The 15,173-nt window shown below is 49.4% G+C and overlaps 1 protein-coding gene and 1 long non-coding RNA gene across 9 annotated transcripts; one reads left to right on the top strand and one right to left on the bottom strand.

Annotated features, from left to right (window-relative positions):
- Nucleotides 1-137: 137 nt before the first annotated feature.
- AP3M1 (adaptor related protein complex 3 subunit mu 1) lies at nt 138-14,655 on the top strand. 8 transcript variants are annotated; one of them, XM_062001375.1, is made up of 11 exons: nt 339-868; nt 945-1,473; nt 4,321-4,580; nt 5,801-6,076; nt 6,773-6,944; nt 8,653-8,790; nt 10,077-10,162; nt 10,437-10,570; nt 11,218-11,425; nt 12,664-12,808; nt 13,608-14,655. In XM_062001375.1, the coding sequence occupies exons 3-11, from the start codon at nt 4,524-4,526 to the stop codon at nt 13,706-13,708; spliced, it is 1,317 nt and encodes a 438-aa protein (XP_061857359.1). In that variant the 5' UTR covers nt 339-868; nt 945-1,473; nt 4,321-4,523; the 3' UTR covers nt 13,709-14,655. The 8 variants fall into 8 exon arrangements, with proteins under 8 accessions (XP_061857364.1, XP_061857365.1, XP_061857366.1 ...); XM_062001374.1 differs by having other exon boundaries at nt 945-3,636; XM_062001376.1 differs by having other exon boundaries at nt 852-868; nt 971-3,636.
- On the bottom strand, nt 10,436-11,391 carry LOC133625948 (uncharacterized). The gene is made up of 2 exons (XR_009819186.1): nt 11,126-11,391; nt 10,436-10,690 (listed from the first exon to the last, which is right to left on the bottom strand). It is a non-coding gene; the product is annotated as an uncharacterized LOC133625948 (long non-coding RNA).
- Nucleotides 14,656-15,173: the final 518 nt, after the last annotated feature.

Raw genomic sequence — 15,173 nt, 5'->3', positions numbered from 1 at the left:
GGCCCTGCTGCGCGCCGCCCGCCCGGCGGGGTGCTTCCGCGCCCGGAGACACCCCCCCGCTCCCCGCGGGCCGGCGGGGCACGGCGGGCGGTTGGCCGCGGCGGCGGGGCCGGGCGGGGAGCGCCCGTTGCCCGGCGCTCGGTGCAGGCAGCGCCGCGGCCGCCCGCGGCTCCGCTGAGGGGCGGCGCCGGGCCTCGCCGCCATCTTGGCCGCTGCCCCGGGAGCGGGACGGGCCGAGCCGGGCCGGGGGAGGTACGTGGGGCGCGGGGGGCCCGGGCCGCTGCGGGCGGGCGGGAGCGAGCGAGGGAGGGAGGGAGGGAGAGAGGCTTCACCGCGGGTCCCCGCGCCCGGGGGAAGCGGCGGTGAGGCGGGCCCGCGCGGCAGCCCCGCACATCCCTTCGCCTGCGGCCGCCGTTCGCTGCCCACCCGAACGCCCGGTCACGTCCGCGCTTGGGTTCTCGAACCGCCGTTGTTCCGAGCTCCGGGCGTGTGCCGCAGCCGGCGCTGTGCGGGGCCCCGGGCCCGCGGACAGCCACGAAGCCACGCGGAGGGTGGCGCGCAGGGGGCTCGTTCAGCCCGTGTCCCAGGCAGGACGGCAGCGGGCTGCGGGACGGGCGCCGCGGGAGCTGCCGATCACCGCTGAACCAAAACCTGCAGCAAAGCCCGGCTGGGAGCGGAGCACGCAGGGCTCCGCGATCCCTCCTCAGCAGCGTTGCTGTCGGCGTGTTGGTGCTGGTAACGCTTCACTCGCTTCATTAGCGAGAGGCTCCCTGAGTGTAGGTTTGCATAACGTTTGCAGGAAAAGGATCCGCTCTCAGCCCCAGCCGTGCGTTGCATGTCGCTTCTGGCCCGTTCAGCACCACACGGGGTAAGTGTCTGTTGGTGCTTCTTTTGTTTCACTGCTCATCTGCTTTGCAGTAGCAATGCACTTGTCATCTTTTCAGTGTGATGAACGATTTCTGCCCGTTAGATGTTGATCAGGCTGGAGGAATAGCTTCACCGTTAAACCACTGAATCATTAACGGCCGGACGAGGTCTTTGGGATCGTGGAGCCCAACCCCTGCCCTCACACTGCCAGGCCCATCGCTAACCCACGGCCCTCAGCACCTCACCTGTGTGTCTTTTGAATATCACCAGGGATGGGGACTCCACCGCCTCCCTGGGCAGCCCATTCCAGTGCTTAATAAGGTGAAAAAGGTCTTCCCAGTGCCTATTCTAACCCTTCCTTGGCACAGCCATGTGCAAATGTAGCTCTTGTATAAACAACCAGGCAAAAAACAACCCTGAGTCATGAAAATTCATGTTCACGGGAAGCAGGCTGCAGTATGGGAGAGGAAAAGCTGTTTTGCAGGTGAAATGATGGAAGCAAGAACTGACTCTGCCACCCGCGAGAGCGATTCAGCTGGCAGTTCCCAGCGGGTTTCAACTGCACATAGCTTCTCACTTATTAAAAGAACCCCCACCATCTGAATGGTATTTCCCTGTACATGTTTAGGATTTAATCTGTGGGATGTTGGGTCATCATTTTGTTTGTGGGATGTCAAAAACACAAGCAAAGCTGGCCTAGGGGGGGAAACAAACAAACAGCCAAACCCAAGCGGTTTCTTTCCTGTCTGTGTGCACATACCTAGATTGCAGATGGCAAATTAAACATGAAGACCACTCCGTGCCCTCTAGGGCTGGATTCTGCTGTCCTTGTCCAGAAATTGCACCTCCTGGTATGCACCAGCTAGGTCCCGGTTACTCTTTCAAAGGAAGCTCTCCTTACAAGCTGGTCTGCATTAGGGATCTTGGACAGAAACCTTGTTGTGAGGATTCAGGAAAGAGCAATTCAAGTCTTTGAGGCAGAGGTGACAAGTGGCAGCTGTGCTTGATGGCTGTGACCATGGGAAGAAACCAAATTGCACCTTTTCATAATGTGAAGGTCCTTCCCCTTATCTCCCTCGTATTTTCCCCCCAACTTACAGCTTTTCTGTTGCTTTCAAGACTTAGTTGCTACACAGGAGTGAAGTGGTTTCTATGCTGCTACAACACAGTGTGTGAGAGGTTGCTTTTCAAACAGGAACTCCTTAGAAGATTCTTTAAGACTTGTTATTGGGGAGCCTGATGTTGTTCACATAGGGTGGAAGAGAAGGGAGGTAAAAATGGTCCCGTGCCTCCTTCCTACTCTCTGCATTTGTACTAACCGTGAGGGAGTGCAGACACCGTAGTAAGAGCTCTCATTTACAGCAGTTCCAGCAATACTTGTTGGCTCTGATCTGCTGTTTAAGTAGTGCATGGCCCTTTGGCACTCTGCTTGTCCTCTCTGGAACCTTGAGTGCCTCTTAAAATAGAGCCTGTGAAGAGAGCAGCCTGCCCGTCAGACCCCGCTGGAGCAGTGCATTAAGAGAACACCGTGGAAAACATCCTCCCAGAGAAATACTGACACAAGGCTTTTATGTCCTGTGATCAAACCCCACTGCCTTGGCTGCCCAGAGGTCTCCCTGCTCTGGCTGGAGTGTCAGCCCAGTTACCAGCGTGTTCCAGACGAAGGCACCGGCGGTAAACGCGTGCCAGGACAGTGACGGGATACTCGCCTTGCCCGTGTCCCTTTGGGCCTCTCCATCTATTCAGTACCGCTTTCAGAGAGGGAATTTCCTGAGTGTGGTCCCCCAGTGACCCCAGAGCGGCTGATTCAGATGTAAACTGTGTTACAGATGTTCTATCTCCACGTCAAAATGGAGTTTTAACAATTCCTTTGTAACTAGGAGGGGCTCTTCTTCCTTCCCCAAGAAACTTGCTTTTTGTCAGCTTTTACAGCGAAGCTTTTCTGTTCTCGCAGGTCCCAGAGGGAACTGCAATTGTTGAGCTTCTAATAGTGTTCTGTTGGCAAGAGATGGAACTATCTTGCCAGCAATTACAAGGTTTATACTGGGACCAAATTGAACAGAGGAGCCATGCAAATGTGTTATTGGGAAGCTCATCAGTCAGTAAAGGAAACGCTGCACAAATTCTTGCAGGCTGGGATTGTTATTGGTGAAAGCAAGGAGGAAGCTGCAAATTTTGTTATGGATACCAAACACTAGTTCAAGACAACTTCAGAGTAGTCCCAAAGGACTCATTCCTTTTAAAAAGAATTCCAGAAAGTCCCCAGCACTGTTTTAAATGAGAGTAAAGATAAATAAATGTATACTGAGCCTGTGGGAAGCAGAGTGTTTCGTCTTTAAGAGGGATGATCTTGCTGATAAAATATGCATCTGTGTAGTTGTAGAGACACAAGTGGTTTGTGCTGTTAAGAGTTGGTTTGATTGTGGGAGTTTTGCTTGACTGAGAGAGAGGAAAGCCAGGCAGTTCCGAAGAAGGGCTCACAGAATCTCAGGGGCTGGAAAGGACCTCGAAAGCTCATCCAGTGCAACCCCCCTGCCAGAGCAGGACCACCTAGAGTAGGTCACACAGGAGCTCATACAGCTGGCTTTGGAATGTCTCCAGAGAAGGAGACAGAAGGGCTGCAAAAGTGTTTTTCCTTGAATGTGCAGATACTGAAGGTGTGGGCATCTTCTCAGTGAAAAGAGTAACGACACTCGAGCAGCAGCAGTGAGAGATGCTGACAATAAGAGCCTTACAAAAACTGTTCACATGGTAGTAAGAGACTTGCAGGTAGGTCAGTTTGCGTCACAGCATGTAATGATGTGTCAGGTTGGTCCAGCCAATGGTACACGTGCCTGGAGGTGCCATGCTGCCTGTCCTGAAAAAGTCATTTGAGTATTTCATTGGACTTCATTAGGTTTTCTGCCGTAGGAGGCAGTGAGTGGGGTTGGGGAGCAAAGGTTGTCCAGTCTTGCCACATCTGTGGCAGATTTGTGACACATCTGGAATGTACAGGAAAGAGCTACACTACCGACCAGCTGGTTGGGACAGAAATACTGCCTTTAAATACAAATGGAACTGTCTGTCTTCACTTACTTGTTTCTCCAGATTCCTTTAAGCATTTGATTACTTTCCATTCACTTGCCTCAGATCCGTAACAGAAGCTCAGACAGTCCCTAATCCTCCCTCTCTCCAGAGCAGCTCTGCCACGTGCAGGGAGCCTGGAACCTGTGGGATGCCGTGCCAGGGATGGTCCCGTTTGGAGCTGTTTCAGTCGTCACTACCAGCTCTAACGGGCATCGCAGAGGTCAGGGATATACTCCTCACCTCTGGTTTCCAGAGCTTTGTCTGCTACTGTGCTCAGTGTTAGGGAAAAGCAGCTGGCAACAGTATTTCTGCATTAATTACATTTTAGAGTACTTAACTGTAGCTAAGGACAAGCACGTGCAATCAGTCTTTCTCCCCTGCTCACAGCCTCTTCCTCTTACCAATGAGCTCCACTTTTGTCTTGTGAGCCTGCTGTGACTTCAGTCCAGATGTTCCTGTGCCAAGAGAGAGAAACAAACATTGCAGAATCCAGATTTAGTGAAAAGCAAAGATACAGCCTCGGGCACGGCGTTGCAGGCGCCCTGGTTTGAATACCCAGTTCTTCCGTGAGGGCTTCAAACTGCGGTTGGATGGAAGCGAGTGCACAGAACTCTGTGGAGTTCCGTGTGTCACAGCCACGTTGGGAGGTCTGTGAGAAGCTGGAAAGCCTGTGCTGGGCCATGTGCTGCTTTTGCTGCTGCTTGTTTAAGTTTGTGCACTTCCATTCCAGACCTTCACCCTCTAAGTGCTGCAGCTCTTACCATGCTTTGCTGTTTGGCCATGAGTATTAACTTGGCCTGCTGGTGTGAGGAATCTCACTGTTACTAGATTGATTTCACGTGTTCAGCATTTTATAAAAGAAGGTGGGGTGCTGAGAAATGAATTCAGGGATGTCTGTGTGTCCCAAGTGAAGCCTGTCACTCAAAAACAAGAGTAGCAGAGAAATCTTCAGTATTGGGAGCACTGTGAAGTAATTTCTGCTAAACAATAGCTTACACCAGAGATTTCTGCAGTAGTACCAGTTGTAAGATATCCAGCATGAAAAGGGCTGCTGCCAGTTGCTTGACAGTGTGTGGGATGAATCAAATTCCTTAGTGTTACATATAACAGACTGAAGTCCCCGCTGCTGTGAGAGCTTCTTCAGCACAGCTGGCCCTGGGAAGGGCACAAACCGAGCTGCCCATCAACTGACAGGCAGGGCTCGTGCCCCTGGGTCTGCCTGCTCTCTACTGTAATGTGCAAGGACAGAGCTTTGGTTTTCCAGAGCACTTCAAATTAGCAGCAAGTTAGTGTACTGCTAAAACTTGGGAAGGAGAAAAGGGGTATTTGAAGGGTTTTGGAGGGAACTGTCCTACACTAGAAGCAGAAGGACTGTGTGTCCTGGGAAATCCTGTGATCCCTGTCCTCCTAGCCACGGGTCAGAGTGGATCCAGTCCCCTGCAAACGGAGTCTCCCCGGTGCTGCTTGTGCCGAAACTCCCCTGCGCAGCTCTGGGTGCATTTCCTAGGAACTGGGTCTTGCATTTCTCAACAGATGTGCTATTGTATCCATATTAAAATGTACAGAGAACCCTTCTAAGCTTTGTAGCTGATCACCTTCATATGTTTGGGCTGCCTTGCTGTGGAACAATACTGACATTGAGTGGTTGATTATAGTTGCCACTGTTGTGGGGCTATCCGGGAGATTTTGGAGGGGTTTAATGTTCAGCGCTGGCTACATTCACAACACGTTTAGTTGAAGTGGATTACAGCAATTGTGTCAAGGCTCCTTGATAAGAATGCTGTAAGAAAGGGAACCTGGGAGATGAAGTCGTGTCAAACTGTCGCTTTCTTGTTTATTCTGACTTCTCTGAATGTGTTTCCAACAGAAAATGATCCACAGCCTGTTTCTCATAAACTGCTCTGGGGATATATTCTTGGAGAAGCACTGGAAGAGCGTTGTGAGCCAGTCTGTGTGTGATTATTTCTTTGAAGCTCAGGAGAAAGCAATCGATGTTGAGAATGTGCCTCCTGTCATCTCCACGCCACATCACTACCTCATCAGCATCTACCGGGATAAAATCTTCTTTGTGTCTGTCATACAGACAGAGGTGCCACCGCTCTTTGTCATTGAGTTTCTGCACCGAGTAGCAGACACCTTCCAGGTCTGTCACCGTTCAGTCATTTTAAGCCTGATGTAATGCCAAGGGAACTTCTGCTTAAACCCCTTTGTTAAAGACAACAAACCCCCCTGTAGGTGACTCTCCCCTTGGCAAGTTTTAAATCAAGCACTGGTTTATGGAGTATGAAGGAAAAGAAGGACTAGTTTGTGGATCCCTTTGATTTATAGTTGCCAGTGCACGTGCACTAAAAGGCAAATCCCACTTTGTGTGTGCTGTCTGTTGCCTGTAAGCTTTCGTACCGCTCATGATATGTAGATGAAAAGGAGGAGCGTGCAGTCGCGAAACACTCTGTAGTGAAAGAGCTGCCAAACAGGAATCAGTTTTCAACCTGTTTCACAGATGCTGTAAATCAAGGAGCCTCTGTGAAGATGGAACATTGCCAAAAGATACAAGAGTGTTTTAACTGAAGATGTGTTCACGTTCCCAAGTGGAAGAACCTTTGGGACATACGTAGCAGTAAACCACATTACGGCAATGTCACTGTTCACCCTGCCTGTATTTCCATGCAGATGGAAATGTAACCCTAACATATGATGCCATCAGAGTATAGAAGCAGGTTACCAGTTTAGGCACTGAAATTCCTGGATAGATTGAAGGGTTTCTGTAAGAAACAAACCTTTGCAAAGCGTTCTAACAGGCATTAGAAATCCTGCCCTTTGTAATCTCTCATTTGTGTAGGATTACTTCGGCGAATGTTCCGAGACTGCAATTAAGGACAATGTAGTTATTGTGTATGAACTGCTAGAAGAAATGTTAGACAATGGCTTTCCACTGGCAACAGAATCCAACATACTGAAGGAGCTGATTAAGCCTCCCACGATTCTGCGCTCTGTCGTCAACTCCATCACAGGTACGAAAGAAGCACTTGCCAGCGGTGAGTGGCTGCGGACAGGGGACTGGTACACAGCTGGCCCTCAGCCTTGAGTAACTGAGGAGTACTGGAGAAGGTTATACATTTTATGAGACATCATTGTGGAAAGGTTTATAACAGGTATCTCATAGACTTTGCTGGCTGGGAAGGGAGAACATGAAGGGAAGCAAATAGCCTGGCCTCGGCCTCCTGTCCTCAGCCTCCTGCCTGCCCCCGTCACCATCAGCATCTGTCAGGTTTGGAGCTGGTTGCAGGCTGTTGTAAGTGGGTATGTCTTGCACTGACAGAGCCAGCTGTCTGTCAGCTGAGCTGCTGGAATCTGCTTGTCTGGCAGTCGGATGCAGAGGAGGGACAAGTGAGGTGTCACATGGGGGCAGAGATATGTGAGATGTTCTGGGCCTTGCCTCGGGAGAAGGGCAGTAGGTGGGCTGCAGGGCCACACACAGGCAGTGCTCCAAGGAGCCAGTCTTGGAGGTGGCACATGTGGGTTAATCTTTGAGTGGAAATCCCATCTGGTTTAATTTCTGGGTTTTTGGGGTGTGTGAAATGTGCTTTTTGGTGGCAGTAGTTACAAAAAAAATAGCTATGACATTAATGGACTAGATGCACTACTGTAAGTGGAATTAAGACTCCTGAAGCCAAGGATTGCAGCACCAAATCCTCTTGTTTCATCCAAAGCCTTCTTAGAATTCCCCAGGAGCCTAAAGCCCCTGCCCATGGCAGCCTGTGTCTTGTCCCTGCCAACAGCTCAGCAGCCTGTGGGCTCTGCCCTGACCTGAGGGAAGGGTTGCAGCTCGTTCCCCGGCCCACCCACCACCAGGCTGTGTAGAGCAGAGGGAGTTATTTCCCCTACACTGAGATTTCCAGTTCAATCAACTAAGCCCCTGGAGTGATTTTTTTCCCCTTCCTTTTTAAAGCATCAACATTTGCTTTATAACTCAGTAAGCTCAGGAGGCCCTTTTCTCACACTAGTATCAAGAACCAAGAGCTGAGGGTGACTAGGCCGGCAGAGGCAGTGGCATCACCGTGAGTGAGCCCAGAAGTTGAGTCAACAGGTCAGGGTCAGGATAGGGATCAGATGATAACAGGGTTATTGCAGCTCTGGGATTGCCAGGACTGTCCATCACGATGAGACAGGTCAAGCCAGGTCTGTGGGCCGGGACCTGGACGGATTCGGCCCGTGGTCGGGTGTCAACGTGGCTGCCGTGGTGCTGCGAGGTAGCTCAGATGAGCAGCAGGGGTGAGAGCCTCAGCCTAACAGCCCCCAAGCAAAGGGGATGGGAGCCCTCTCTAAGGCTTCTTCCAGGTCTCTGTACCAGCTCATAGCAGTGCATCAGCCCTGGAGGCAGGCAGCTAACAAACTCTTGGGGGGACGCGGGTTTAAGGCCCTCACACGGAGCTGTAGCGCCTCAAATTGCAGCAGTGAAATCCTTTGCAGGATCTGCCCCCACAGCAGCCTCCTGCTGACTTGAGCCTTGTGTTTTGGTGTGCAAAATGTAGTCTGACAACCCTAAGCACAGCCCTGTGCTGAAAGTGCAATTGATGTCACCTGACAAAGGAAACTGCGGCGTCCTGGGTGCTAGCCTGCAGTTCTCAGGGGCAAACCTCGCTCTGATTCTTTGTTTTGGCAGCTGAAACACTCCTCTTGTCATTAATTACTAATTTTGAGTTCCTTTCCATCTTTAAGGCAGCAGCAATGTGGGTGACACACTTCCTACTGGCCAGTTGTCCAACATTCCCTGGCGCAGAGCGGGGGTAAAATACACCAACAACGAAGCCTATTTTGATGTGGTGGAAGAAATTGATGCAATTATAGACAAATCAGGTAAGATGCCACACCAGCTGGGCTTTGTTTGTTGAATGTGTTTGCATGCAGCTGCCAGGGTTCAGACAGAAGACAGCCCAACTGCTTCTTTGCATGGTTTATGTACATTGAGTCTACACCCCCAAGAGAAAGAGCACCATTGAAAGTGATGTGCCCAAGTGTGTTTCTTCAGGTTACCTTAAAACAGGCCTATGCTGGAGGCTGCTTCAGGGACAGCCACAAGAAGTGTTCTGTACTTAAGTGCTTTCTGTTTGTATATGGGTTATTTCTTCAGAGAGGGAAAGGGAAAAAGAATAGTTGAAGTTTGAAACGTGATGAGAATTCTTTTGCCATTGCTCCTGCCAGCAGTTTACTGGGGGCCCTCAAATGAGCCAGGCAACAGTTTTCATTAGCTTCCTTCTGATAGCAGTGAGGGTCCACTGCAGAAGTCATGGCTACTCTGCTCTGCCCTGATCCCTTAGGGACTAGCAATGCAAGAACGTGCCTAACCTTCACTAGTGCTAGATAAGGTTGCTCCCTTAGAATAGGGATGTTCTCTTGTTTCACAGGGATATGGTGAAGAGCTTTCACCTGAAAGAAAACCCCTTCTCTTCAGGAAAAGTATTAACCCACAGTTTCTCCTTGACCAGCTCAGCAATAGTTTCTGCATATCTTTGAAAAGAACCTTTGCTTGTAGGGCTACTTAGTGCAGAGTCCTGCTCGTGCCTTTCTGTCAGTATAGAGCACTGAAGGAAAGGAGCCTTTCCAGAGTAAGGTGCTTGGTTATTCTTGCTTTGGGATTGGGGCTTTTTGCCATGGATTTATTTGTCATTGAGATCAATAAGTAATGCCACTGCTAGACAAGCCACGCTTACGAAAGCCAAGGTCAGCTGGAACTTTGTAGCACACACTTAGCTTTGATGTGCTTCAGCTTCCCTTTCAGCACCCTGAAAACTTGCTGGTTTTCAGGGGCCAGGGATCAAAGGGAGGAAGGTTCAGAGCTGACATATTCTGAAACTCTTCTTTGCTCACTGCTGGCAGCCAGTGCAAGTACATCCAGTACAAGTCCTGTGCAACAGCTGGCACAAGGAGCGTTAGCTGATTTAGGACAAGCTGTTTGCTCTGGCTAATGTGTTTTAGCAAGCTGCCCAGGCCACAGGTAACTGGAATGACCTTTCCTATCTGTGCCTGGCATGTTCACCAGTGTTGTGTAATGTCATCTGTGCCCTCTAGCTGCACTTCACAATGTTTGTTAGGCCCTTAACAGCAATGTTAAGTCAAGTGCCTTTCTTTCCCCCCCTGCCCAGGTTCCACAGTCTTTGCAGAAATCCAAGGCGTTATTGACTCCTGTATTAAGCTCTCAGGAATGCCAGATCTTTCTCTGTCTTTTATGGTAAGTTTGGCACGTCTTTGGCACGTTTAACTGCTCTGGATTTCTCAATGGGCAGAGTGGAACGATTTGAAGAGCAGAATCGCTCCTTCACAATATCACTTTTATGTCGCACTGGGGAAGCAGTCACAGTGCCTTTAGAAATACACTCACAGGAACTGCTGTGCCAGGTCACACCACAAACATCAGTGTATGTCACAGGCTGGGCCTAAGCAGCAGGAGTGCTGTGGGGTTGGGCAGGGAGCTGCTCCCTGACGTGCCTTACCGCTGCTTGCAGAACCCGCGGCTGCTGGACGACGTCAGCTTCCACCCCTGCATCCGCTTCAAGCGCTGGGAGGCCGAGCGAGTCCTTTCCTTCATTCCCCCCGACGGCAACTTCAGGCTCATCTCCTACCGCGTCAGCTCACAGAAGTACGTGGCCACTCAGCCCCCCTGGCTCAGCAACTGGGGCTTCCTCCTCCTCACATTGCGGGGCGTTGCCTTGTTGCTAGAACATCTCGGGTTTTGGGCTCCTCTGTTGCTCCCACCTCCCTAAAACAAGGAACCAGGGTTTTGTCAGTGAGCTGCTGATACTCAGCAACCATTTCCCAGTGGGACAGAGCACACGTGACAGTGCCACAGGGCTGTTCAGTCCTGGTCATTGTTGCTGCTGGCTGCTTTGTGGCAGAGCCTCTGCACACACAGAGGGCTCTGACCTTCATGAAAAGAATCAAGCTGCAGAGTCTAAACTGCAGAGGTTTGCAAACCAAGTCAGATTTGACTGGTGGCTGTTTGAGAGTTGGCTCAGGGAGATTACTTATATAACAAATGGGCAGATGGAGGGACTGAGATTGGGACAAGGGGAAGAAGAGCTTTTTTATTCTCCCCTGTGATTCTCTGCTAATAAAATCACTTCAGCAGTCATGTTGAAGAGCTGAGTGTCACTTTTCACTTTAGAAACAAGCTGGTTCTAACTTGAATACCTACCAGAAACACAAGAGCTATTTATGAGGAAGAGCTTTATTTCCCTGAGGAAAGACACAGCCAGGCTGCATTCAGCTGCTGTCTTCTCTTTCCAGCTTGGTGGCGATTCCTGTGTACGTGAAACACATGATCAGCTTTAAGGAAAACAGTTCTTCAGGAAGATTTGATGTTACCATTGGACCAAAACAGAACATGGGGAAAACAGTAGAAGGAGTTGTCATGACAGTTCACATGCCAAAGGCTGTGCTGAACATGAACCTCACCGCTACCCAGGGCAGCTACACGTTTGACCCGGTTACAAAAGTAAGTCTTTGCTTTTTACTCACATAAATACCTGAGCTGATGACAGCACAAGTCCTTCCACACTGAGCAGAAAACTTCCCCTTCAGCATGTTCATGAATTAAAAACTTCTCTTAAACATGTACTTCTTCAAGCCTAGATACACACCAGGTGTGATTTCTGGTTTAATCCATCTCCTTTCCCTTTCCTTCCTCTCTCATCCTCTGCTCTTTCACCCTCCCCAGTAGTTTTCTTTGGTGGATGCAGCAGCATTTCACTGGTGATTTCAGCTGTGGCATGTTCTGTTCTTTAAAACACATCTGGAGAAAGTGCAGTACACTTGACAGTAGCAGCCAGGAAAACAGGGAGCAGGTAAGGAAAAGAAAGCTTCTAAAAGGTTATGCCTGAAGTCATGGAGGAAGGAAAGCAAAGAGTCTGAAAAACTTTGTCTGGGGAGTCTTGCTTTCTCGCCTCTGAGTTGGGATTTGAGACCTGAATCTCCTGAAGCTTTTCAGTGCTGAAATGCAGCCTGAACAGAACCATTGTGCTGGCACTAACTCCCTGCTCTGAGCTTTTTGCTGCCCTTGGAACACCACAGGCAGCAATTGATTTGTGAAAGAAGTGAAAACTCTCCAAGTAACATTTTGTTTCAAAAAGAACAGACCTTGATCTTCTGAAAACAAAACCCAAACCACTGGAAGTCTCCTTTCCTCTCAGCAGAAATAAACTGTGCTCAGCTTTTATCCATTTGGTGGATTGTAAAGGCCAAAGACTGTAGAAGTGAAGGGGAGCTGAGGTTTTTCTGCATTTGTCAACAATGTTCAGCTTCTGGTCATTTTCAGTTTATTCAGTGGGAAACAAGTGACCCCCAGCAAAGTTACTGCAGGTCCAGTGTCCCCTTTTGCTTTGTGCTCTGCTCCTGTCCCCCTCATGCTCCTGTTGAAGTTGTCACAGTCTTTGTGCTGGTTACTCTCTTTGCTCTGTGGATGTAGCTGACCCAGGCTGAGGACAGCGACCATCACTATCACTAAGAGAACAAGGTGTATTGCAGGCACAAACCAAGTGAGGAATGCTGATGGGGCAAAATAACTGCTGGGGAAGAAAAAGACACCACAGCTGCATGAGCCCAGCCACGGGATAATTCTCTGGGCTACCAGGCTACTTGCTGTACCCAGCCTGCAAAATGAAAGCTTGACATGAACTTGACCTCACAGGTCATTTCCCAGAAAGCTACTGCTATGATTGTCTCTTTTCTGACAAGGTTTTAACGTGGGACGTTGGCAAAATTACCCCTCAAAAGCTACCAAACCTGAAGGGCATCGTGAACCTGCAGTCTGGAGCCCCCAAGCCAGAGGAGAACCCGAGTTTAAACATCCAGTTTAAGATACAGCAGCTGGCAATTTCAGGTGAGTGAGGTTTTTCTTGCTCCATGAAATGGGTACTGAGGGAACGAGCAGCAGCACCAAGTGAAGTGGGAAACAATCTTCAGATGCTGGTCTGAAGTCAGCTGGGTCCAAAAGGCTGAAGTGTGATTTACCAAAATGTGAGAGGTCTGGCAGACTTCCTTGCTGGGAATTGTCAGTTCCCCATTGTTTTGCTACACAAAGACTGTGAGGAGTGCACAGAAGAGTGGATTTTTCATTGTTGACTTGTGCCTGAAACATGTGATTCGATCCTTTTAGTGAAGAGTGATGGACAATGATTTAGCACGCTGCTCTTCACTTGCTGTAGCCTTGTACCACTAAAGCCCCTTCTGGTGGTGAAAACAACCCCCATTAATTTTAAAGAATGCCCTTCTTATCCTTTCCCTCTGGAGCTGGTTAGTTTTTCATCTCCCAAACAACCTGCAGGTCAAGTCAGAACAAGGTCTATAAGGTAAGTGCAAAAGTAGATTTAAAGCAAGCACAGCCTCAGCCTGCCAACATTTACATCCTGGGAGTTGTCTGTGTGTAAAAGGCGCTGCAAAAGAAGCAGATTAAGACCCTGAGAGAGCATTTGGAGAGGAGGAGGATGACTGCAGGTAGTAGATGAGAAGCAGCAGCAGTACATGCAGCACCTTTCTAGGTGGGCACGAGGTTCTGGGCCTGTTGCTTCCTGGCCTGCTTTGCTGAGTCAACAGTGGTCAGCCCTTGGGGAAGGACAGCAGGACTGGCAGGAGCCCTAGCACTCTGCTTTCAACTCTGCCCTTGCTTTTGTCTCTTTCAGGGCTGAAAGTGAATCGCCTAGACATGTATGGAGAGAAGTACAAGCCTTTTAAAGGTGTCAAATACGTTACAAAAGCAGGGAAATTCCAAGTCAGGACATGAGAAGATGCTCCACTTCTACACCAGGAAATTCCCCTTGAAAGGAACAAAACAAAAACTCCACAGCTTAGTGACTTATGTTGCTATTGATTAGGTGCCAGTTAATTAATAGACACCGATTAGTTTGGGATCATTTGTGCACAGCAGCTCTTCAGATGAAAGCGTAGCTTAGTTTTTCTTAATCTGGCTTTACAAACAAGGTACTTTTTTTGTACTACACCTTCACTGTTTTTGTACTGGATCCTTGTGCCACTGGGTAGCTCGTTATGGGGGAGCCACAAAACGTTGCCAACACTACACTGCCAGTCACATACCAAAGCCCAGAGGCCGAGCACACGACGGAGCCCGGACAGCTCGCCACAACAGTCCTGAGGGGGCACATTTTGCTGCTGCAGCCACCTGCAGAGAGAGCTCAGCTGTCCTCAGAGCCAGCCACAGCTGGCAGTGTCCCAGGAGCCTGCAGACAGCAGCAGGGAGAGGGGCAGGGGAACCCAGGGGCCTGGGACATAGCAAATGTCACTCCCAAGAGCGAGCTTCTGGTGAAGAAGGAAAAACAAACCCTTTCCTCATTGTTTACAAGAAATGGCCTTTCTTAAGAAGCATTTGCCTTAATCAGCTTTCATTTGTGCCACCTGCAGATGAGCTGGTAAACACAACACTCTGCATTGAATCTGGGAGGTGATTGTTGCTTCAGGAAACCCACTTTCTTTCCATTCAGTCTCATCATCGCCACCATTCTTTGTAAGAACACGGTTGCAGAGAGTGAGACCTATTTTTTATGTGAAGCCTTTGCTTTGGTTTAGATGTTCCACTTGTCCAAAGTGGATGCCACCAGGTCTGTGCCACGTGGACACTGGAGCGTAGCTGTTTAGGTAGCACAATAGAAGTGTCAAGTGTATTTAATGGTTGTGTGCTTTAATGTTATGAAATAAAGGGAACTCTACTGCAAAGATGCCTTCTCTTGCCAACTGTCTGTGCCACTGTGAAGTGCTCTGAGGCAGGAGACACCTGATACACAATTAAACCATGACTTTGCTGCATCTTCAGGAGCAGGGCAGGTGAGCTCCCTTTCACATTGCTGATTTTTAAATGCAAGACAAGGTTTAGATTATAACATGATGATGCAAAGCTGACCTTACACACCAGCATACACTTGTTATCTCTGAACCAATTCATCATGCTTCAAACCACACATTTGGTCAGTACACAGTAGGCTGAGAAACCCAAGCTGAGAATTAAGGATGGAGGAGAGACTGAGGAACCTTGGTTTGGTTCTAATCTGTTTGGCTTATAAATCAATGAAGAGGTGCTGGCTTCAGTTCTTCATCTGAAGCAAAGGCATCCAGTAGCCAAACTTTAAAATACTGGGACAAAACAAAAAATGACCCAGTCTGAATAAAGGAGGGGGAAGCCATCTGAATGCTGGCAGCAAGCCAGGAAGAAAAGACACGAGCCTGTGTTTGCTATT

This window comes from Colius striatus, chromosome 8 (genome assembly GCF_028858725.1).
Source record: "Colius striatus isolate bColStr4 chromosome 8, bColStr4.1.hap1, whole genome shotgun sequence".
In the NCBI taxonomy this organism is placed as follows: domain Eukaryota; kingdom Metazoa; phylum Chordata; class Aves; order Coliiformes; family Coliidae; genus Colius; species Colius striatus.
This window is presented reverse-complemented; position numbering and strand designations above follow the sequence as displayed.

Coding starts and splice junctions, on each gene's coding strand:
- AP3M1 (XM_062001379.1), top strand. CDS start 4,524: ATGGAAGCGAGTGCACAGAACTCTGTGGAGTTCCGTGTGTCACAGCCA. Junction 11,426..12,663: donor CGTTTGACCCGGTTACAAAA/GTAAGTCTTTGC, acceptor TTTTCTGACAAG/GTTTTAACGTGGGACGTTGG. Junction 12,809..13,607: donor ACAGCAGCTGGCAATTTCAG/GTGAGTGAGGTT, acceptor TGTCTCTTTCAG/GGCTGAAAGTGAATCGCCTA.